This window comes from Aulostomus chinensis, chromosome 6, assembly GCF_037954235.1.
Source record: "Aulostomus chinensis isolate RoL2024-O1b breed Wild chromosome 6, RoL_Achi_v1.0, whole genome shotgun sequence".
NCBI classification, from domain to species: domain Eukaryota; kingdom Metazoa; phylum Chordata; class Actinopteri; order Syngnathiformes; family Aulostomidae; genus Aulostomus; species Aulostomus chinensis.
Window position 1 is genome coordinate 21771122 of NC_141325.1, and position 22919 is coordinate 21794040.

The window sequence follows — 22919 nt, forward strand, 5'->3', positions numbered from 1 at the left end:
TATACAGTATATTTCCTTTGTGTCCGACTTGGCAAAAAGACTGTGTGTTTTTGCCACTTCACCCACATCTCAGAGAGCAAAGAGGCAGCTTATTGGATATAAACAGTGTTTAGTGAGAGCTGGTTTAAGTGCCCTGACTTCTAAATTGGGTCAGGGAGGGAAGGCAGGAGGATTTGCAGTTGTATCCGAGATCCCTTATTTGGTCAAATGAGCCTCAGAATCATGTTAGTAGAAGTATATGAGGAACAAATTGCTCAAACAATGAGTCCTAGGGGAGCTGAGATGAACAATATGTAGTCATGACATAAACCTGCGCCTGAATGAAGCATACACTGCTGACTATGCATTTTTAGTCACTGAATTATTCAACCACGGACTGAATCTTATATTTACACATTTTAATCTGCAAACTGTATGTGTGTCTTGTGTTGTAGAAATCTGGAGGGTAGAATAAAATATTTTAAACATGATTGATACACAAAGATGTTTTTTTGCATGGTTATACAACATACAACAATAAATTGTTGAGGTGACAAAACATTCAGGCTTAATTGACTGTGAACAAATGTTCAGCTATATGTTTTTCATTGTGTATTTATGAATGAAGTCAATGGCTGCAAGAGCCCCTGACAGAAGCAATCTTCATATAGACTGAATTTTGTTATGTGTTATAGCTCAAATCTTCAAATTCAGTTACAATATTTTAATTATCAGATGAGGGTATGTGACCAAATACAGTACTTAGTGTCTCCCAGTGTCACCCAAATGAAAAACTAGGACATTCCTCCCACCCCCATGCACTCTCTGGGGCATGTTGTTAGTCCTCTGCTAATATTACGAATCAGTATTTTAGAGCAAATATTGTTGTTCAGTTAGAGTGTAAAACAATGTCCTGATTTGAAGTCTAATTAATACACACAGGTAGAGTCAAAGTAATGGATGGGCCTTGGCACTTCATGCACCCTGTCCTTGTCAGAGACAGATCTTTTTTTCTAGAATTTGTAAAAAACAAAAAAACAACAACCCTGAGACACTCCTCTGATATCCTCGATTACATATAAAAACATGTCACTGATTGTGCTTCATCTGTCTCCAGTAGTTTGTCTTGTCTTTCTCCCTTCTCTCATTTTTCCTGCAGATACTTCTGCCTTGAGAGGTGTAGAGTTTAGATCACTCCTCAAGAGTCTGGATGTTCTGTATTAGTAGAGTTTAAATAACTTAACTTTGTTATAAAGCAAGTCAACCTGTTTGCTTTATGAGAAAGAAATATGTATCTATGATACAGCACTAAGACTGTCTTAACGAACAGTTGTTACTTAATTTAACTATTAATAAAGAGAGAAAATGGGTTGAACTTTACTTTTCAATAAGGTACAGGTGTATCTAAATAAAAAATTAATATATAGCACACTACTGACATACTGTTCTATTGTTTTGAAAGACACCATTTTTTTTGTACTCTGTTTGACCTGTCATCAACTATGAAAATCAATCGGTCGCTGCATTACAAGTTTGACAGAAGAGCAGTTTGAGCTCAGTTCAGACTAGTTCAATAACTTTCTATTTCTCATGGTGGTTCTAGATAGCAGGGATTCTAGACATAGCTAGGACTCAACTCTTGTGTTTGTGAGATATGGATGGTCTTTCCTGTCAAGCAGATTTGGAAAAATATAAGCAAATTCACCACTTTTCTGTACCATTCCTACAAGTGTGTTTGGAGGTTCCAAAACTGTAAACATCAAAGAAAGGATTCTTTGTACCAGATTTAACTAACAGTAAATTTCCATCTGCAGTCCCTGAGCTGGTGACAAGCAACAACACAATACACAAATGGACCAACAGATCCCTACACAGGTCTATGCACACGCACGCACACACACACACACACACACACACACACACACACACACACACACACACACACTAAAGGAATAAACAAAAACAATACGTATGTCAAGGTAAACATTATGGAAGCCTTTGCAGGTTTTCAGATTAAGAGTGAACTTATTCCATTCTTTAACATATTTTAAAGAAAAGGCTTATTGTGCAAAGGCAGAGCCTCATTTGGGAGTGCTCCAATCTCACCTTGATCTGGAAAATATTACAGGTCATATTGTTCATTTAATCAGCCCACTGATGTTGGTTTGATTTTGATGGATCCTGTCCAGACTGGTCGCCCCCACACTCCGCTCACCAGCTTTCACCTTTGAGCTTTCATATGTCATATGGGTGACATTTGTTAGCTAGTACATTATACTAGCTAACAAATGGGTTCATTGTGATGAATGATATTTAGTTCCTTCCAAACATATTTCTATGATCACACTGAACAATAGGGCTGATGGTGGACACTCCTCCCATTGTTATACTGAAATGAGCAAATAATAAACTGCTTGAATATGTCATTCAGTTTGTTAAACAATCTCAAATGATCTGTTCCTGAATTGTAAGCACACAAATTTATAGACGCAACTCAGACTGTCACCTGGACCATGTGGATTTTACCCAGCTCTACATCACATCACAAAAAAAATTGTTTTATAGAGGTACTGTGAGAAAAAACAGCTTCTTCTGCACTGAGGTTGGTACCATGGTTAAAGCACATCTAAGTGTTCGGTTTTACTTAGATGTGCCACTTCACCATTCTTATCCCTACCCTCATCCTTTTATATTTATTATAATATCTATTAAATATTTTCCTATCCATGTGAATCCAACAAAAGTTGTTGCATGACCCATTTTTAGAGTGGAGAGGACAGGAGAGGACAGGAGAGGAGAGGAGAGGAGAGGAGAGGAGAGGAGAGGAGAGGAGAAGAGAGGAGTGTTTAGAGTCCTGCTAACTTTAGAACATAGTTAGAAACTGGCCAGGAAGTTCTAAACAGTCTTGACAATGACATAAGCAGCATTCTTTGAGGTGGTCTGTGGGACAGCATTGAAGCTGCTTTCAGATCTCAACTCCACTCCATCCATTTCTGTCCAAGTGTTATACCATTTCAGCACAGCTTGAAGTCTTTGACTCTGATGTGTCTGTTTAGTGAATATAATCATCTAGGACACCCATCCTTATTTTAACCACAAACTCTGCCTTCGGTTCTTTTTTGGTGCACACTTAGCTCAAGCCCAAATTGCTATGGCAACCAAACAGAAAACATTACCACACTCCTCTCATTTCACGAGCCTATTTATTGCCGCAGAGGGTGTATTTAATCTTCATCTCCAAGGTCCGGCTAGTGGCTGGAAGTTATTCCATCTCAGTCTGGTTAGTGGTTTAGTCAACATCACACTAGGTCACTGCTGAAGCTTCTGTTTGGGTTACAGCGTTTCCATCTTCAGAGGGAATATGCAGCATATGAGCAACAGTTAGTACACATGGGAGTTCAAGGATTAACTGAAAAGAGAGATGGTACACAAAATAACCAGTGCATCCACTTATCTTACAAGTGAAAGCATAAACTGTGCTGACAGATGATCATAAACAGAAGGAGCTGCTTTGGAATGCTCTGTGGCTTTGATGCACTCTGCCGTGCAGGCGGTGGAAAACAAGACAAAAGGGCGGAGTTGATTGGAATGTCTGGCTGGGCATGTGGAATGTAGTGATAGACTTCTACAATATGAGAATAAGTAAATATATACAGTTGTCAGTTTCATATCTACCTGTCCAGTTGACATGTTTCAAGATAATGACTAAATGTCCAACTAACATTTTTCACTTAATTAAAAGCAAAATGTTCTCCTATATGTATCGTATTTGAGTTAAAATTGTAATTTCAAGACAGTCTTGAGATAAGACAATTAAAGACATTTAATTCTAAAAGATACAAATCTTAAAGATACACTGATCCACATTTTGTCAGTTCCAATCTGATTACAATAGGCATGTGCCAATACTAATATAGATTTAGCCTTCTCTTGAATACTCTATTAAAATTATTGTTGACATTATGATTAAGAGTTGGCGGCACGGTGGTGCAGTGGTTAGCGCTGTCGCCTCACAGCAAGAACGCTCCGGGTTCACGTCCCGGCTCGGGCACTGCATCTTTCTGTGTGGGGTTTGCATGTTCTCCCTGTGCCTGCGTGGGTTCTCTCCGGGTACTCCAGCTTCTTCCGACCGTCCAAAGACATGCAATTGGGGACTAGGCTCATTGAATATTCTAAATTGACCGTAGGTATGAGAGGTATGAGGTATGTGAGTGTGAATGGTTGATTGTCTCTATGTGTTGGCCCTGCAATGGACTGGCAACCTGTCCAGGGTGTACCCCGCCTCTCGCCTGTTGCTGCTGTGATAGGCTCCAGCCCCCCCGTGACCCTTAACAGGAATAAGTGGAAGACAATGGCTGGATAAGTTTATATCATGAGTCTTCAATAAACCACAAAGTGCCTCTTTTTTAAAGTTTGGAAAATATGCACAAATGCATTTATGTTTACTGTAGTTCAACCAAGACTGAGACTGGACCAGGTCTATTCATGCCCCCCCCCCCCCCCGCATGTTCCAGCCTCTTTTCTGTCCTCCTACCTCTCACTACATCTGCTTCAACCAATCACTCCTTGCCATCTGTCACTCTATCATGGCTCTCCCCATTCAGAAAGTGACAATCTCCCTCATTGTTCTTCTTGATCATCTCGCAGGCACCCTCCACCACTCCTACTCCATCATCCACCAGGGGACTCAGGACTCCTTGCTGGCACAGGCTCAAATCCCTCCGCTACACCAGCAGATGTTTTGATCCCCAAAAGCAAGGACACATTGGCTGCCACCTACTCCCAGCCTACTTTAACTCCAATGATGGCTTCCTGCTGCTCTCTTATGTAAACACAATACATGTGCGTGCCTTCACCTGGTAGCACCTACGAAGTCCTGGCACAACGTGGGCTTTAAAGGGAGTTATATGAGCCACTCTGATTGGTTTGATTCACGTCACACCAGAAATACACCTATGTATAACTATCTAATATCTGCGCCTTTGCACTGTGCACCATGGTTTGTTCTCTGATAACGAGCCCTCTAAATACCAAAATGACACTGAAACCCCCTGACTGCATAGTGCACAGGTAGCACTATCTACCAACCAACAGGCACCATTGACTAATTAAATAGTTCTCAATGTACTAGGAAAGAAAGTATAATTTCATGGCAAAAAAAGGCCAAACAGGGGGAAGCGGAAGATGCCTCAAGCAGGAGGCTTCATATCTGGAAGCCTGACAGGTTCGAAACCTCAGGCAGAGCTGCTTCAAACGTTAACAAAATATTGATCTGAAAAATGTTCCTCTCAGCCACGTCAGCCAACAGGTACACCTACACAACATGCCAAGCCAATAGTGGCCAATAAAATCCACCAACAGAAATTTCATTTTCATTTTCATTTTCACTTTTGAAAAACCATCAAGACCAACTACACAATAAGCCTTGTCTATAAATCCTAAAATGTGCAAATTTGTGCATAATTGACCTATATCTTTTATTATTCTGCCTGATAATATCTACACAACCATATATTATTTTAATAAGATTGACCAGACAATTTAGAGAGACGATTCTGTACATCACAACTTAATTTTCATTAAGCTGTTTTGGGAAACATGCTAAAAGGCTGTCATTTCTCCCTCCAATCATCAGTAAAAGTCTTTGGGTAGAGATGCTCTAGAGCTACAGCTAGGATGTTTTGAGAAAATGGCTGAGGAATACAAAATTGTTCACAGAATGTCGATTGTATGCAAATGACTGCATGCCATTCTTCTGTGCCCAGAATAGAGCTCTGGCCTTCCTACTGTGTAGTTTTGTGGATCTGTGCATGAGTTGTTTAAAAAAAAAAAAAAAAAACTACTCCAGCAATCTATTCATTACTTGTTTGTTTAAATCAAAACACAATTCATAAGGCAGCCTCGTGTTTTAAGATTAGAATTTTAAAATGATAAGCAAATGAGCAAATTTCTAGTCAGCAAATGTCACTGTAGATTCTCAACAACAAACTTGCTTTCTCTCTGTTTTCACCTTCTAGAATATCTGGTTTCATTTCATGCTCCTCTACATCTTCAGCCAAACAATTGTATAAGACAGTCTACATTTGTCGTATCAAGGGCAGTGCCTAACAGTGCCACAAGGTGGAGCCTCCCTTTTGGTTTCATTGATGGGGAGAGAGAGTGCACACAGTTTGCTTGTCGGACTGACGTGTGCTAAAGAGAGAATTCTCCCTAGTAATGAGTTGGTGCAAGTTATGCTAAGTTCTGTTTCTCATTAATGACTCAAGCATAAAGTACAACTGAGACCTGGGTACTCCGGCTTCCTCCCACCGTCCAAAGACATGCAATTGGGGACTAGGCTAATTGGATACTCTAAATTGACCGTAGATGTGACTGTGAGTGTGAATGCTTGTTTGTCTATACGTATATGTTGGCCCTGCGATGGACTGGTGACCTGTCCAAGGGTGAACCCCACCTCTTGCCCAAAAGCCGCTGGGATAGGCTCCAGCCCCCCTGCGACTCTTAACCGCAGGGGTGTCCAAACTGGTCCAGTAAGGGCCAGTGTGGCTGCAGGTTTTCATTCCAACCAAGCAAAAGCAACACCTGATCCAACAAATGAGCTGTGTGGACACAGCTTAGTTGATTTAAGTAGAATCAGGTGTTGCTTTTGCTCGGGGGGAATGAAAACCTGCAGCCACACTGGCCCAGCCACACTGGCCCAGTGGACCAGTTTGGACACCCCTGCTTAACCGGATAAGCAGAAGAAATTGGATGGATGGATGGATGGATGGATGTCTTGATTTAAACTGAGAGCATTCAGATACGAATTCAGATTAAGAACCAGAAGGGCAATACACAATACACTAGCGTCTGTAGAATTTTTCAGACTGGTGAGACAAACTGAGAGTAAAGTTTTAAATGAATTAAAAGTTATTTTGGGTTTGAGATTCATTACTAGACTTCTGTCAAAAGTGGCAGCAACTCCACCTCCTCAGCTAGAGCCTCAAGGAATATGAGTATTAATGTGCCTTGGAGGAGCGGATTCATTTAGACAAACAAACTCATCATTACACAGCCAGGTTTTAGTGAGACAGAGCAGGTCAATGCAATTGTCAGATATTTATTCATTGTCTAATACAGTTTTTGGCATCAGAGATCTGATGGGTAATAGTCCACATCTAATTTTTATATTCCTTTGAAATAATTCAGTGGTGGAGTTAATTGTGATTGGGTTTTTCTGACTGACTCTTCTTTGGATAGTATTTGAGTGAATTAACTGACATGATCGAGGGACAGACACAGTCTCTGGGGTTTCAGTCATCCAACCAAACATAAGGGATGTGTCTATTGTCACAAATATTTTCTTTAAAAAGAAGCAGCCGAAGAAAATAAGGTTTAGCACTGGATATGCAGTGCTGTCAATGGCCCCTATCATTGATGTGTAGTTCAAAGTGCAAAGAACTACAGTGTCTGGGTTGAGAAAGTGTTTTTTTCCCCTTAATCTTCCATAACAAGGCTGGAAGCTATAAATAATTATCTTCACATTAGCAAGGCAGTTTGAGATTGTTTGCGGTATGTCCTCACAATGTATGGTGCAATAGTCAAAGCAACCTGGGTATTCATGTTCCTCTTATCCACCCAAATGAACCTGGTGCTAGTTCTGGGCTGGTGCTTGGGCTGGTTCGTAATTGGTTCAACTTGTAAATCTACAAAGAACTGGGTTTTTTTTCCACTGGTGAAGAGCCACAATAGAACGAAGTCATGGCATAATTTCCTAGGTCTCACTTGTCCAAGCTACATTCATGCTTACATAAACAACAACGGCAAAGTATATCACCTTCCAAGCATTGCTCCCGGTCTCATAATACTATATTGGCATCAAAAGATGACTGATCCAGCAATGTCTAAATATTCTGCAGCTAAGTGTGCTAGCAATGTTAGGTCATAATGTTTTGGTTGATCTTGTAGGTTGCAATAACTCCCCCCCAAGTCCCCAAATAGTTTTTAGATTGAGAGTTGGAATCAGGGCCAAGTCTTTGTCTGTGGAAACTGGAAGAACTGGTCCCATATTACACACCGGCTCCAAACTTGCCCCAGAACTGCCTTGGCGGAAAAAAGTGTTATGGCCAGACAAAGTTGATGTTGAGTCCAAGTTCTACAAACTGTCTCTGCAAAGACCAACTTTGCAGTTAAAGGATCTGGCTAGTAAAAACCAGTTGGTGCAAATCATCCCAGTAGCTTTCCAATGGACACATGGAGTAAAGCAGTTGCAGCCCTGCCATAAGTGGAAAACCTGCTCTACCTTCTGACCATATCTACCAACATTTTGTGTCATTAGCGAGCAAAATCATCTTGAAAATTTTCTATTTTGATGCGTAAAAGAGTTCAAAGGGTTTTATTTTTTAAATAAGCGAAATGTAAAAGTATGTTCCGTCTGTTTTCTAAAATACTGTGACAATAGAACCAATGTCTGTCCAGGAGTTTCAATGACTCATGATGTGTTACAAGTGACGACTGTAGCACACACAACTGTTTTAGTAGGACTGCTGAGCAAGCAACACTACTTTATGCTCTTCCCAATTCTTTCCACATGCAATCCAAAAATGTCAGATTCCACTGACTTCCACAAATTCCAGACTACCCCAGAATCACTGCTGTCCACACAATGCATTATGACAGTAGTCAAAATGTGTTTATCTGAAATAAATTCCCTGAAAACTTCAACATGTTTGCCATTATATAACAGTTGTTTAAATAAGGTCACATCAGAAACATGGCAGAAATGTCATGAACTTAAATTGACTTTCTAATTGTAAAAAATGTTATGCAGTGAATGAGTATTAATAAACTATTAAATTAAAGATAGAAAAAAGAATAGTAATTCTTCGAAGCACTTAACCTTGTTTTGGCCTTTTTGTGCTCATGCACTGCATCTAAAATCCCTTGCTATGACATACATAGGCTACTTATCCTATACACTATCGTTCATCATACTTCCATTTAAAATAAACAATAGTATGTATCTTTTAGTTCTGTGTCCTAGATTCTTTGCCGTGGGCCAGCTTCCCCTGCTCACTAGCCATTTCATTGGATTAAGGCTGGATTCATCCACCACCAGCCAGCCAACATTTTCAACTACCAAGTCTGTTAAATAAACCATCTTGTACCAGATCCAAATGTGTCAATCTGCATTTAGTTCCAGTGAGGGACAAATCCAAAGCACTAACCTTTACACTCTACTGCTATACTGAGCAAGGAAAGAACATGGGGGGAATGAGAGAGGGTAAATGAGAGAAAGAGCTGGTTTCACCCAGACTTTTACGGAAACAGTCACCACAATGGCATGTTTGAGGTAGACAACAATGAATGCCAATCTCTGGTACTGTACACAGCTGGTTTATAATGGGGGAAAACCCTACTCATGTTTAATTGCCCATCTCTTAGTGAAAACTGATCTCATGAAAAAAATAACAAGCATGTAATGGGTCAGTCATGCAGAAAAAGAGGCCCTGCTCAGCAGTGTAAACACAGAGAGTACCGAGTTGCTGGTTGATGTCACTGCTTCAATGATGATTATTGATTCACATGAGTGATGTCTGTCTTTAAAATGACCAAATCTGCTTTGGGTTTATAAGTAGGTTTCATGTGTGGCCACTGGTTTGTGTTTAGGGAATATGAACCTCTTAATTAAACATCATCTGACATAATGGGATACAATGGTCTGCTTTGTTACAGTTCCTATCTGTCAAAATATGGCTCTAAAATCTCTATCACTACAGATTAAATTGGGGAGATTGTACAAATTATTCTTACATTAAATTTTGCTTGCTGATCGCAGATCCCTGACTACTCAGCATATGCGTGTCCAAGATTGGCAGCGCCACAAGCGGGCCACCAATTTCTAGTTCCGATCTTCCCATCAATGACAATCAAAGCATGTCTACTGCAGGGTCATTTGACCCAGGAGTGAATGCTGATTAAACCTTCCAATTGCAGACAAAAGTCAGATGGAGCACAGATATAAAATGAGATTTCACAGTACTGTCTACTTACACCTGAAAAATGTCCTCCACTGGGGAAAAAAAACTACAAAAGAAAGTAATAAGATTTTTGATTATAAATATATGACAAAAAATAGAAATAAACGTGCCCTTATCTTCCAATTGCACCTCTGCTCTGGTTTTCTGCTATTATTTACTACTTTCCTCACATTGCATGTCCACCTGCAGCCAATCTTCCTGTTCATCATTCTTTCTTGAAGTTTTTGCAGTTCATTTCCTCTTCTCTCCACCATTACTCATGTCACACTTTTGGTTTCACTTCATTTCTTTTCTTTTCCTCACTCCTCAAATCCACACTTCAAGTTCTCCAACCTCACTTCTTCTCACTTTCTTCTCTCACACAGTTTCTTCTCTTTCTAATCTTTGTTTATGCTTTTCACTCATTTCTCACTCCATCATCACCTCCCCTCCTCTCATCCTGCTTCCTCTCCTGCATCTCAGCTTTTCTTTAGTCCTTGCATCCTGACCATGTAGTACATAACTGTTGCATTCATGGATGAAAGATCACCGGTAAATAGCTTTGTATTGAGATATGGCATTCAAATCTTATTATTCAAACTTATTTAGGCCATTACTTATGTAACAGTAGTCAACTTCTACATAAATAATTCTTTAGGTGTACTGAACTCTGTACTTCGGAACTACAACTGAGTTTTATGTTCTACTGTAAATGTACTATGATATTTAAAAGGTGACCTTATAATTATACAATGCATTAACCAATTAAGTAATTTAGCCCACATAATAGTGTACGAAATACATTTTCATTTATGTACGAAACTCGAATGGATTAAGAAAATACCTTTTCTGCCTTATCATTATGAAGCAGATGTTGATTTTTTTATTAAAACTTTGTGAAACATGATCTTCTGTATAAGGGCAAGAAGGCTTTATGGTTTTGCAATCTTGAACTCCATCCAGAACTTGGTACAATCAATCATTCAGCCGGTTTTGCAACGATTAACCGAGGATAACATAAATGGCACTGTACCTTCTTCATTCATGCCCCAGCTGGAGTACTCGGGGTCTGTAGTGTAGCCGCAAGTGCCCAGCTCAAAGTTGCAGGAGCCGGGCAGCAGCTGCTGCTGCTGCTGCGCCCTGACGACTCCGCAGAGTAGCAGCACTGTGAGGACAGAGGAGAAAGACAACATCTACACTACGGAGCTCATCCAACCATTCAACTTTGTTAAATTGCTGCATGAAAGAAAACTCACTGTCAAAGAATGCACAGTTTACACACAAAGTGAACGGATTTACCCTGGAAAGTTAGACAAATGCTTCTCATCGTATTCCGCTTCAGCAGTCAGTTTGAGGGATCCCGCTTTACTTTGCAGATCTCTCCCGTTGAAATCCACGAATAAATAAATAAATCACGTCACTATTGTCGCTGTTTGTCTTCAACAGGTTGGAGCCGAGCAATGTCAGCAGGAGTGATGGAGGGATTATCCGGGTGATGAATGAATGTTCCGAAGGAGGGAGTGACGAGCAGCCTTCCAAGCCACATGTCTAGCACGCTTCTCCGCCTCCTTTTGCTGCCCTGCTCAGGACCAGGGCCGGAACAAGACTCAGACAGGTCCTGGGCTCTACTCGATTCTTTGGCATAATAGGAGCCGTTAGTTGCATATAAACGTCATACAGTGATAATTGTTGGGAAAATCTCCTCTCGCCCTCTCATCAACCATGCAAGGGATGCCAGAGAAAATGAGGAATAGATGAACTGTTTCCCACATTGTTCCCACAAAGAGTTTTTTCTGAGAATTTTTTTGGTTGTTTTTATTAATGATATTCAGGAGCTTGTAAAAGATAATAAATCTGGACTGAAATATTTTGTGTTTTAAAAATAGTAGCTTTTTTTTTATAAGGGCCCCAGTCCATGTTTGAAATAAAACAATATTTGTATGATTCAGGATGAAGCTTTAAATGACATTCACTATTGTTCAGTTAATGCTGGGTAACATTTGATTCAATTTAAGGTTATACACAGGTTGCACTCTTCAGAGGCTAAGTTACAAACTTCCCCCTTGTGTGAAAGGTGCAAGAAATCTGATGGCACAGTTGCACACTAATTCTGACTATGCCCTGAAATTCAGAACTGCTGGTGTTGGATTTTCGGGTGGTTCTCCCATGTACTTAAAGGAAACCTGGATCCTGAACCTGAAACCACTTTACTTGGCTTTTCTAACTCTTTGGACAATATGGGTCGGAATGTTACTGTGTTAGTGGCTTGTGGTATGGTTATAGCAAAGAGATGCATTTTGAAACGGTGGAATTCTGACGCACCACCTAAGCTCGAAACCTGGCTGAGTGAGCTGATAGGAATCCTTCACATTGAAAAACTGAGATATGAGATAACTGGCAACTTACAGAAATTCTTTAGTGTATGGAGGCCTATTCTGGAGTACCTGAAATGGTAGCTATCCCCCCCCCCCCCACTCTTCATTTTATTTGTCTTTGTTGCATCTATTTTTTTTATTATTATTATTTGTTTGTTACTATTTTTCTTGTTGTTGTCCTTGTCATGTCTATTGTGTGTGAATGTGTATGTCAACTGGTCATTGCTTTGAAAATTGAGAATAAAAATATTTTGGAAAAAAAAATGTTTGGGGTTGGTTTTGTAAGAAACAAATTGCTTGGAATGATACTTTGATTTAACACACAAAACAACTGAATTGGCTTGTTTTCATTTTGTGAAAACTTGTTACTAATCTTGTATTGAATTTTTTTATAATTCTCTGATTATTTTCCTTGGATGTACACATTTCTTGTTGATTTTCTGAAATTTTATTGATAATCTCTGTTTTCTATGGAAATCACATGTAAATTTGCTTTGAATTACAGTTGAGAACAGAATAGAAAAACAGCACTTCATCAAAAGACTGGAGTGGAGTATGAAATCATTATGACTTCATGTTTGTCAGTTGTTGCCAACATTGCATTAGTGAAAGACCAAGGATCGAATAACTAAATTAACTTTAGGAAAAGAAAAGAAAACATTTGCAACCTGTGCACAGCATCTTTTGGAAAGGGGTTAAAGGTCATCAGTCAAGAATAAGAGTAATCTTCCTACATCCATTTGACTAAAAGATTTCCTTGTTGCATCCCTACTGTATATTCTGTGTCACTGTGTCTTTCAGGAATTTTCTATTTGCTGAAGAATTTATCATAAAAAAGAATCCAATAACTAAGGAGCAATAGGGATAGGATTTTGGATGGTAAATCTGAAGGAATTTTTGCAACTTCTTCTAGTTACAAGTCAAACAATATTTTTTTTTTGTTCTGTTTTTGTGTTTTGTTTAGAATTGAAAAATGTGATCTTGCATTTTTGCAGTGTGTGTGTGATTGGGGTGGGGAGGCAGGTGGACCCAAATGCAAATGCAAGCAGGCAAGACACAAGGAATTTGAATTATTATCAATACAAACTCAACAAAAACTTAACTTTAGATATTATGGTTTTTAGGTGATCGTGGCCTTTGACCTTTGAGTTCATCTTTGAGTCCCAGTGTACATTTCAGCCAATTTTTTTGAAATTTCCCTCAATGCATTCCCAAGATACTGCACTAACAATAATGGGACATACATATGTACAAAAACTTTAATTGCCTTATATGGCTTTTGCTGGTGTAGAGGTGTGAGTGGACAGATTCCAATTCTGATTGGGATTCTGACTGATAATTTGATGTCTAACAAAGACATACCGAGAATTATTGATATTTGAACAGACACACCAGCTGATGTTGTGTAAGGTTAGTAAGATTTTTACTTGTGACTATGAGCCATCAAAAGTATTAGTTTTAAAAGTTATTAATTCTAACCGCAGAAAAAGCCTCTATTTTCCCTCTGAACAACACTTTATCATGTAACTCTGGTAATTTCCTGTTTCAAGACGAGAACGATTTTCAAAATACACATAGGCCCTGCAGGATATACACAGAGCTCTGGACTCCACAGTTTCCTACTGTGGAAACATATTTCACATCTGGATATAGTTATGTAAATAAAAAAAAAAGTATCACAATACAAACTACTTCAAGTCTGCTTCTGCTTACTGTGCAAAATCCCTGTTGCTTTCTCTGAAATGAAAATGATGTAACAGAGTGAAAGATGAAGCTCTTTTGATCTTTGATCCTTGTGTTTGATGTCAGCCCTGCTTAACATTTGACCATCTATCGATCTATCGATCTATCTATCTATCCATCTATCTTTCTATCATCTATCTATCTATCTATCATCTATCTATCTATCTATCTATCTATCTATCTATCTATCTATCTATCTATCTATCTATCTATCTATCTATCTATCTATCTATCTATCTAACTATCTATATTTTAACATAAACATATGCCAATTTTAACAATGTGATCAGTGACAAATTAGTTGTAGCCTGGTTTCTTACATGTGTCCTCTTTTATTGGCCAAGTATCCACTTCTTGCTGCGGCTACAGAAACTGGCAGATCTTTGGCAGAAAAGGAGTGTGGTGGAAAATCAACAAGCCCCATCAAATGACTCAGTGGTGTACTGTAGAATTGATGAAAGGAAGACATTCTGCAAATTAAATTGGTGACCCATATAAAATCTCCTGTGCCCAACCTGGTATTGTTGTCATGGTGCAGAAACTAATGAGAATTTACACAATTAAAACATATAATAATTGTGACCTTTTCTCTTTCAAGGAAAGCACCATATCATATGATGCAGATCTTATCCATCTTGGTGACATCGTGTGAAAAGCACATTACCTCGCCATTATATCTGGTGAAAGTGATTTTGTTTTTGACCAACTTTTTATTGCTGATGTAATCACGTGTATTTCCTCAAGGTTTGTTCCTCAGATGCTTTGCTACATTTTTTGATTGTTTCTTGAAATATTTTCTACGGTGAAAAAGACTTGATGGCAGTGATTGAAAATAATCAAGACTGTACTTTTTCCTGTATGATCCGCATTTGTGTCAACAGCGCAATGTTATACATGTATGTTGCAGAATAATTGTAAAACATAAGGCAGGATTCTTCTTCTTCTTCTTCTTCTTCTTCTTCTTATTATTATTATTATCATCATCATCATTATTTTACTATTTTTTAATGTCAGAAAAGAAATCAGCCAAATCAATTGAGAAAAACTGTAATGTAGCCACATTATTAGGGGAAATAGAAACCATTTGTTTTGGACTGCTTTCTGAAAGGAATTGCAAGTCCAAACAAAAGACAGCTGTAGTTTCTGTGAACTGAAGAAACCCCCAGAGTTTGGCAGCAGTAGGATGAGCTCAGGAACGGTTACCATAATGCTTTAAAAATGATATTCTTTGTATTTAAAATACAATGGAATATGAAGATATGTGCAGGTTTAGTTACCTGAAATGGAGGGTAAATTTTATAATTGCAAAGAATGCAGTCTTAGTCCCCTAATGGTACAAGAATGTGTCATGTTAAGTACAGATGGGACCTTAAAATCTTGTAAATGGTATCATAAGAGAGAACAGACCCTTTAAGCAATCAGTGTCATCACTTTCTTTTATCCCATCCATTTTACATATCGCTTACCTGTTAAGGGTCGTGAAGGGCTGGAGCCTATCCCAGCTGACATTGGGCGAGAGGTGGGGTTCACCCCGTATGGGTCACCAGTCCATTGCAGAGCCATCAGGAGCAATTAGGGGCACAGTGTCTTGCTCAAGGATACTTGGACATGATCACCAAGGGAACTGAGGTACAACCCAGAAACCCTTCGTTTGCTAGAAGGCCAATCTACCTCCGAGTCATGCTGCCCCTTCCACTTTCTTTTACGCTTTGTCCATTTCATCGAAAAAATAAACTAAGGAAATCTCAAATATGCTGAAGCCAATTGGAAAAACAAAAAGGAAAACAAGAACTGAACAATGAGGTTGATTGATGAAGGGTGTAAACTAGCATTTGTGAGTCATCAGCACATAGGCTGCTGACTGCAATAATCATCATGTTCTGATTAATCCCAGTATCCCCCACATTCAGTACAAAACATCTTCTGTGATATTCAACACTCCTGTATTTTGTTTAAAACAATGATTTACATGTCTGTATATGTTATGTTTCAAGAGCCTACAGGTACACAGCACATCTTGATTTTTGATTAATATTTTGATCTGTTTTTCATTACTGTTGGTGGTGGGAGGGGAGTGGTTGAATCAATAACACTGACAGTTTGATCAATTCCCCCACAGTGGTTAACCCCACAGCGCAATTACACACTTTTTCCACAGATGCTCTCCATCAATTATATAAAACAGTTTAAATGACTGTCAAGGAGAGACTCAAGCTGTTGCGTTTTCTCAACATTATTTACCCTATTTTTTTTTTTTAGAAACAGATCATTATGGGCTGTTGCAAGCACTAATCTATTTTACTCAGTAAATGTGTGGAGAGAAATCTACATCAAGATTTTTTGACAAATTGTAAAAGTATATTTCAGGAAGCTTGCACAATGTGATATAACTGATGAATGACATCATTTTTTTCCCCCAAGATGGGCTTGAGACAATTTCTGACTACAAAAAGATTCTTATGAGATTGGCAAAGCATCCCCCTCTTCTGGCAGATGAGCAATGGGTTTTATATACCACTGGTGTTTTCATAAAGAAACACAGACACAAACACAAAGAAAAGATGAGTAAATAGTAAGAGTAGAAAATAATGAAATGACCATAACAAGAATCATACAGTATTATATCAAATATCTGCTGGCAAGCCATGATTAGTAATTGAGTAACAAAAAAACGCTGTACTTAACCCGTTTTACAGTGTGGTCATTTTTTTTGTCATCATTTGATTATTTTAGTGTCTCATATTTTCCTCTGTATGTCCCATTTCTTTGTATCACATAATGCTCCAGTAATGCTAAAGCCACCTTTGTTTCTTAGTTGACAAATCAGAGTCACTAAAAGGATTTGGATATCTCTTTTGTCACTTCATAAATAAGAAAATACATTCACTAAATTCAAGGATTCAAGGATCTTTATTGTCATACCACTCACATTTCCATGTTGGTGGTACGAAAATTGAACTCAGGTACCTGGATAGCAAGAGATAGCATAATAAGAGAGTAGAGAACAGAATAGGTATTTACAGAACAGAAAAGATATTTACAGAAGGATATATATATATATATATATATATATATATGTATATATATATATATATATATATATATATATATATATATATATATATATATATATATATATATATATATATCATATACTCCAGAAACCTGCATTTTGGAGTTCTGCCTGTCCTGCTTGCCTGCCTGTATGCCTGTATGCCTGCATGCGTAATCCCTTTCCCAATTGCCCAGTGTACCCGGGGAGAACCTACGCCAGCATGGGTAGAACATGCAAACTCCACGCATAAAGACCCTGTGCCTGAGCTGGGGCTCTAACCCGGAACCTTCTTGCTGTGAGGTGACAGTGCTAACCACTGTGCTGCATAAAAATAGTAATAATCATAATCATCATCATCATCATAAGAATAGTATAATTCAAAATCACTTCAAGTCTCATGTTTATTGTGGAGCCATAAGGACTCAGATCTGATTTGAACGTCCCTCTTTTGTTTTCGAACCATATCAGCTATTCTTAAGCATGGCCTCTGCGGTCTTCCGTATTGCTGTCCTTTTACCCGGAAAAAGTAAGCAGTACATCTGACGTCATTTAGTGCCCTAAAAATGGCGGAGTCGGAGGAGGAGGTGGACGTCTTGGTCCAGAGAGTTGTTAAAGACATTACAAACGCCTTTAAGAGGAACCCCAACATGTGAGTAATAAAGCTGTCTGTGAACGTAACGGTGTGAAGTAGCGTCTGTCACATCCAGTTCCTCGCCGAAAGAACAGCTTGACCTAATTCAACTGTGTGGGCTACGACTATTACCTGGAATCAAAGCGGTTAAAGGAAAGTTGCCAGTTTCTTGTTAATTGGTACTGTTGAATACATCAGTGAGTTCTGTTTGTATGTTTTTGCTACACAAACAAGCATGCTATCTTATTTCCTTCTTTTGTAAGATATGAAATGTAGACGATGTGTGTTCGGGTAGTCAGGTTGACTCGGTGTATTGGCGTATGTCCCTGTTTGCACAAACAGGTGTCATCAGACACATTAAGTGTCTGTATTTAAACACAATAATAAGAGACTCCTTTCATAAATGGTCTGTTCAAATGTTAAGTTCCACTAGAATATGTATTTCCTGAAGTAGTGTGACTGGTGACACCTTTTAAGTTGGACACAGCTACTAATGCTGGCAGCAGCAAGGTTTGATGATAGTGTTACTGAGTAGTAGGCTGCTGATTTTATTTACTTGTATCCTAACGACTTGACAGTCAGATCACACCTTGGCAAGCTTGTTTGTTTATTAATTTGAAGACTTTTATTGACATGATATACCAGTAATTCAGCAGAGGTGTGCAAAAATGGTTCACATACCAGTTTGTGCCAGTAAATGTAAACCTAGTCCATCGTTGGTCAACCAATTAAAACATTCTGACTTCAAAGCAAAATCTTATATTTTATTTATCGAGTGTAATTTTCATGAAGACATCTTTTATATTTTACTATAATTCATCATAGCTTCTGCTGGTCTGCAGCCTCTTTCAACAGCAGCATCAGTCAGGGATTTGGTACCACAAAGACTCCTGGGAAGAAGTCAAGGCCGTGTATGCATGGGGTATGAATGAGGACAGGAGGACAGAGCAGAAGAGAGGCGCTTAATGTATCAAGGGAGTTCGAGGCCTATAGCAGCATTCTGTAACTAAGGGCTGTAGAATATATGACTTAACTAGTAAGTTTGATTAATGCTGATCCTGTGCTATGATGAAGCCTGAAACCTGACTGGATATCTTCTAACAAACTCTTGCTTTGAAGAAAGTCACAAAGCTGTTTAACAACTGCTATCTCAAGGTTTTTGAGTGAAAGGGAAGATTAGATATGGGTCAATGGATGGCCCAAACCTCTGGATCTAGAGTCTTCTTTTTTGAGAAGAGGTTTAATTACTGCTACTTTAAAGCACTTTGGAATGTGACCAGATAATAGTGACACATATTTAAGAGAGAGGTGCTGAGTAAGGTAAAGTATCTTTAAGCAACTTAGCTGGGATGGAGTCTAGGAGACAGGTGGATGGATTAGAAAAATAAATTGTATTCAGTGTTTGAAGGTTATTGAGAGAAAAGCAGTCCAGATGTAAGTCTGCCTACCTCATGGCCTACATCACTCTTTAATGTTTCTGATTTAAAAACTAATGTGGTATCAGCTGATGGCAGCAGGAGATGAATTTTATCTCTAATAAGTAGAATTTTATTTCAAAAGTTGGTTAAGTCTTAACTGTTCGGGGAAACAGGAATACTTTGCTCAATAGAGCTGCTGAAGAGAAACCTTGGGTTGTTCTTGAGTTCCTCTATTAATAGTGAGTAATAGGCTGCTCTTGTTTTGGAAAAGGCTTTTCTATTTTTTTTAGGTTGTGGTTTTTACCATTTGTGATCTGAATTTAATCTCTCGTTTATCATGCAATGTGAGTGTAATCACCAATTACATCCATCCATCTATTTTCTATACCGCTTATCCATTAATGTTTACAGGGGGGCTGGAGCCTATCCCAGCTGACATTGGGTGAGAAGCAGGGCACACCTTGAATGGGTTGCCAGTCCGTCGCAGGGCCATCGGGAGCAATTAGGTGTTGTAATTTTTGATCACTGGAAAACAAATTTACATTGCCTGTTTGGAATAGAAGAAATACGCTGGCAGTCAGAACTTGGCATACATACCACGAGTGTAATGTGTGGCTAACTGGTGACCTGTCAAGAGTGTACCCTGGAGGTACAGTGACAGCTGGGATAAGCTCCAGTTCCTGAACAGTGGTTATCAATAGATGGATGGAAAGTGCGGCCAGGGAGGTATTGTGTGGACACATATTCAAAGGATTATCAGAGTATTGCTCAGGCTTGCATCATCAACTTGTCCCCACTCTCTTCAGGCATTACAGATAAAATCTACGCCTTAAACAAATCATTAAAGCAGGGTAATTTAACACAGTAACAATTATGGTTCACATTGAAACTGTAACAATAATCATTGGGAAATTAAGGCTGTTAATCGTGAATCTGGTATTGCTGCTATCGGGAAGAAGCTGTTTCCATTACAGGCTGTACGGTGGTGCAGTTGTTAGTACTGTGGCCTCACAGCTCCAGGTACTCCGGCTTCTTCCCACCATCCAAAGACATGCAAATGGGGACTAGGCTAATTGGATACTCTAAATTTACTGTAGGTGTGGCTGTGAGTGTGAATGGTTGTCTGTCTGTAGGTGTTGGCCCTGTGATGGACTGGCGACCTGTCCAGGGTGAACCCCGCCTCTCACCAGTAGCCACTGGGATAGGCTCCAGCCCCCCCACAACCATTAATAGGAATAAGCGGAAGAAGATGGATGGATGGACGTTTCCATTGCATCTCTAGTTTACACTGGAAAAACACACCACATTAGTTGAATTTGAAAAAGTTACATGTGTCTTTATTGCCAAAACACTAAAAAAAGAAGAAAATGAAGAAACGTACCTTGATTTGCTGTGCCAATGTTAATATTGGAGATTGGACTGTTACTGATGCACTGAAAAAATTACTTACATCTGTTGATACTGATGATGTGCTGATGTTACTGTGCATCCTAACTGTCATTGTGGAGACTGTAGTTTGAGGTTCTTTTGAACAGTATGAGTATTTGACAGGTTTCAAACAAAAAAGATAAGTTTACAATCCTCATTTAGGGTGGATTTGTTGCAGGGCTGTGCCAATATCAATATGAAACCTGTCAGTGGTTTTAATGCTTTTGTCTGATTGGTGTACATATGTACATAAGACATAAAAAGATGAGACAGAACAGCAGCTTAGACAAGACTTGGGCCCACTTAGCTGCCTATTACACCCCAGTACACACATTTTCACACAAACATGAATAGAGTGCAACAAATCAAACAAACAACACAACAGTCCATAGAAAAACAATCCCTAATGAGTCTGTTTCTAAGTAGGGATCATACAAATACACTGATTTAAATGTACAGTACCAAGGCGTTGCAGGGGGGAAAAAGGTCATGTACCAAAAAAGAGGATATTATTATGTATCAGTGATGGTTTTAATATCAAATCTTGGTCATCTTGATCAGAATAGAATTGAATTGTGAGATACCAAGAGACTTCCATCCACAACTCCAAGAAGAGTGCTGCCACAGCTCTGAAAGGCTAATATAGTCTAGTCAAACTGTAACTCAGTACAGTCTGCTATCATATCACTTAGAGCCACCTAATATGTTTGAACATTTCTTCCATGTTTATCCCACAAACCTACCCCTCATTCCCTCCTTTCAATTATGTGCTCCTACAGTGATGAGATTGGCGTCATCCCTTGTCCAGAGGCCCGCTACAACCGCAGCCCCATTGTGTTGGTGGAGAATAAGCTCGGAGTAGAGAGCTGGTGTGTCAAGTTTCTGCTACCGTATGTCCACAACAAGCTCCTGCTTTACCGACAGCGGAAACACTGGCTGGACAGAGAAGGTACCTGAACCATTTTAACCACCCCCAGACAAAATCAAAACTAAAAGTTAGTTACGGTATGTAAGGTATGTCTCTATTGTGACAGTTTTCTGAGACAGATTGTAGACCAGAACAAATTTGTACAAAGTGGTAGTTCATCGCACTTATTGTTTCTTCATCCTGTTTTTTTTGTCTTTCCGATCATCAGTTCTATTACTTGAAGGTTAATAAAGTCAGTTTGTTACTCCTAAGCCAGAACAAAATGTGACATTGCAGTTTGGGGACAGAGGTATAAGGACCCACCGAAAACATGTGGCATTTGAGCTGTTGATACAAATTTGTTCCATTTCCTAAAGTTGACAAAAGCTGAAAACTAATGTTTGTGTGTCCCCTAGCTTTAGTGGATATCACCTGCACCCTGTTGTTGCTTAATCCGGACTTCACTACTGCGTGGAATGTCAGGTACAGACATAAAGCCCCTGGCATAATGTGCTACCCTAGTCACAACTACAGAAATTGTCTTTGTTTTTCTTTCTGACTTGCATGTCTTATGCCATTGAAAGAGTATGACATTGACAATGACACAACACTCAATGCAGAATATTTGTGACACATAGTAACTCCAGATTCTGAGTACAGAAGTGAGGTTTTATTTTCAAGTCTTTGCACAAGTTAGCTCCAGAGGGTCAGCATTTTCTCCAGGTAATACAGATGGAGCCTCAGTCTTGGAGGGCTTCACTGATGTGCATACAATCACAGCTAGGCACATCACAGGGCAAGTAAAAAGTAAAAGTCTATCAGCTGCTGTGTAGCTGGGATTATAATGCATCACTACTTGAAATTGCAGGAAGGAGCTGCTGCAGAGTGGTGTTCTTAACCCAGAGAAGGACCTGTACTTGGGCAAACTGGCCCTCACTAAATTCCCCAAGAGCCCTGAGACGTGGATACACCGGTAAGACCACAGACCCTGTCACTGTCTTATGAGGACGATTTTGTTTGAAATAAAAATGTATTTTAAATTTTTTCTCATCAAACACAATGAGGGCTGCAACGACTACTCGAATAACTCGAGTACCTTGAGTACAAAAAAATGATCGAGGCAAATTCTTTACCTTGAGGCTTCGTTTAATTAACCTCACGTGACGATATCGTAACGAGAGAGAGAGAGCGTTGAAGTGAGTGAGTGAGAGAGAGAGAGAGAGTGGGATGAGGTGTGTGTGTGTCACCCGAACTGTGGTGACTGACAGATATATCCAAGTGATGCCGGACGGGTTGTTTTGCTCGAACAATGGCGGAAGATGGACGAAAACGGCCAAAAAGATGGGAGTGTGGGACCACTTCACACTTCGAAGTGCCAAAAATAT

At 39.2% G+C, this 22919-nt stretch overlaps 2 protein-coding genes across 2 annotated transcripts in view; one reads left to right on the plus strand and one right to left on the minus strand.

Annotated features, from left to right (window-relative positions):
• Positions 1–11449, minus strand: part of mamdc2a (MAM domain containing 2a) — a 56743-nt gene extending 45294 nt beyond the window's left edge. Inside the window, exons 1-2 of the mRNA XM_086207013.1 lie at positions 11277–11449; positions 11011–11142 (exon numbers count right to left, since the gene is read on the minus strand). Of these exons, the coding sequence (XP_086063139.1) occupies positions 11011–11142; positions 11277–11304 (160 nt within the window). The 5' untranslated portion in view covers positions 11305–11449. The remainder of the gene's footprint in view (positions 1–11010; positions 11143–11276) is intronic.
• Positions 11450–17710: 6261 nt separating this feature from the next.
• Positions 17711–22919, plus strand: part of ptar1 (protein prenyltransferase alpha subunit repeat containing 1) — an 18317-nt gene continuing 13108 nt past the window's right edge. The window contains exons 1-4 of the mRNA XM_086207014.1: positions 17711–17799; positions 21407–21576; positions 21951–22017; positions 22403–22507. Coding sequence (XP_086063140.1) covers positions 17714–17799; positions 21407–21576; positions 21951–22017; positions 22403–22507 — 428 coding nt within the window. The 5' untranslated portion in view covers positions 17711–17713. The remainder of the gene's footprint in view (positions 17800–21406; positions 21577–21950; positions 22018–22402; positions 22508–22919) is intronic.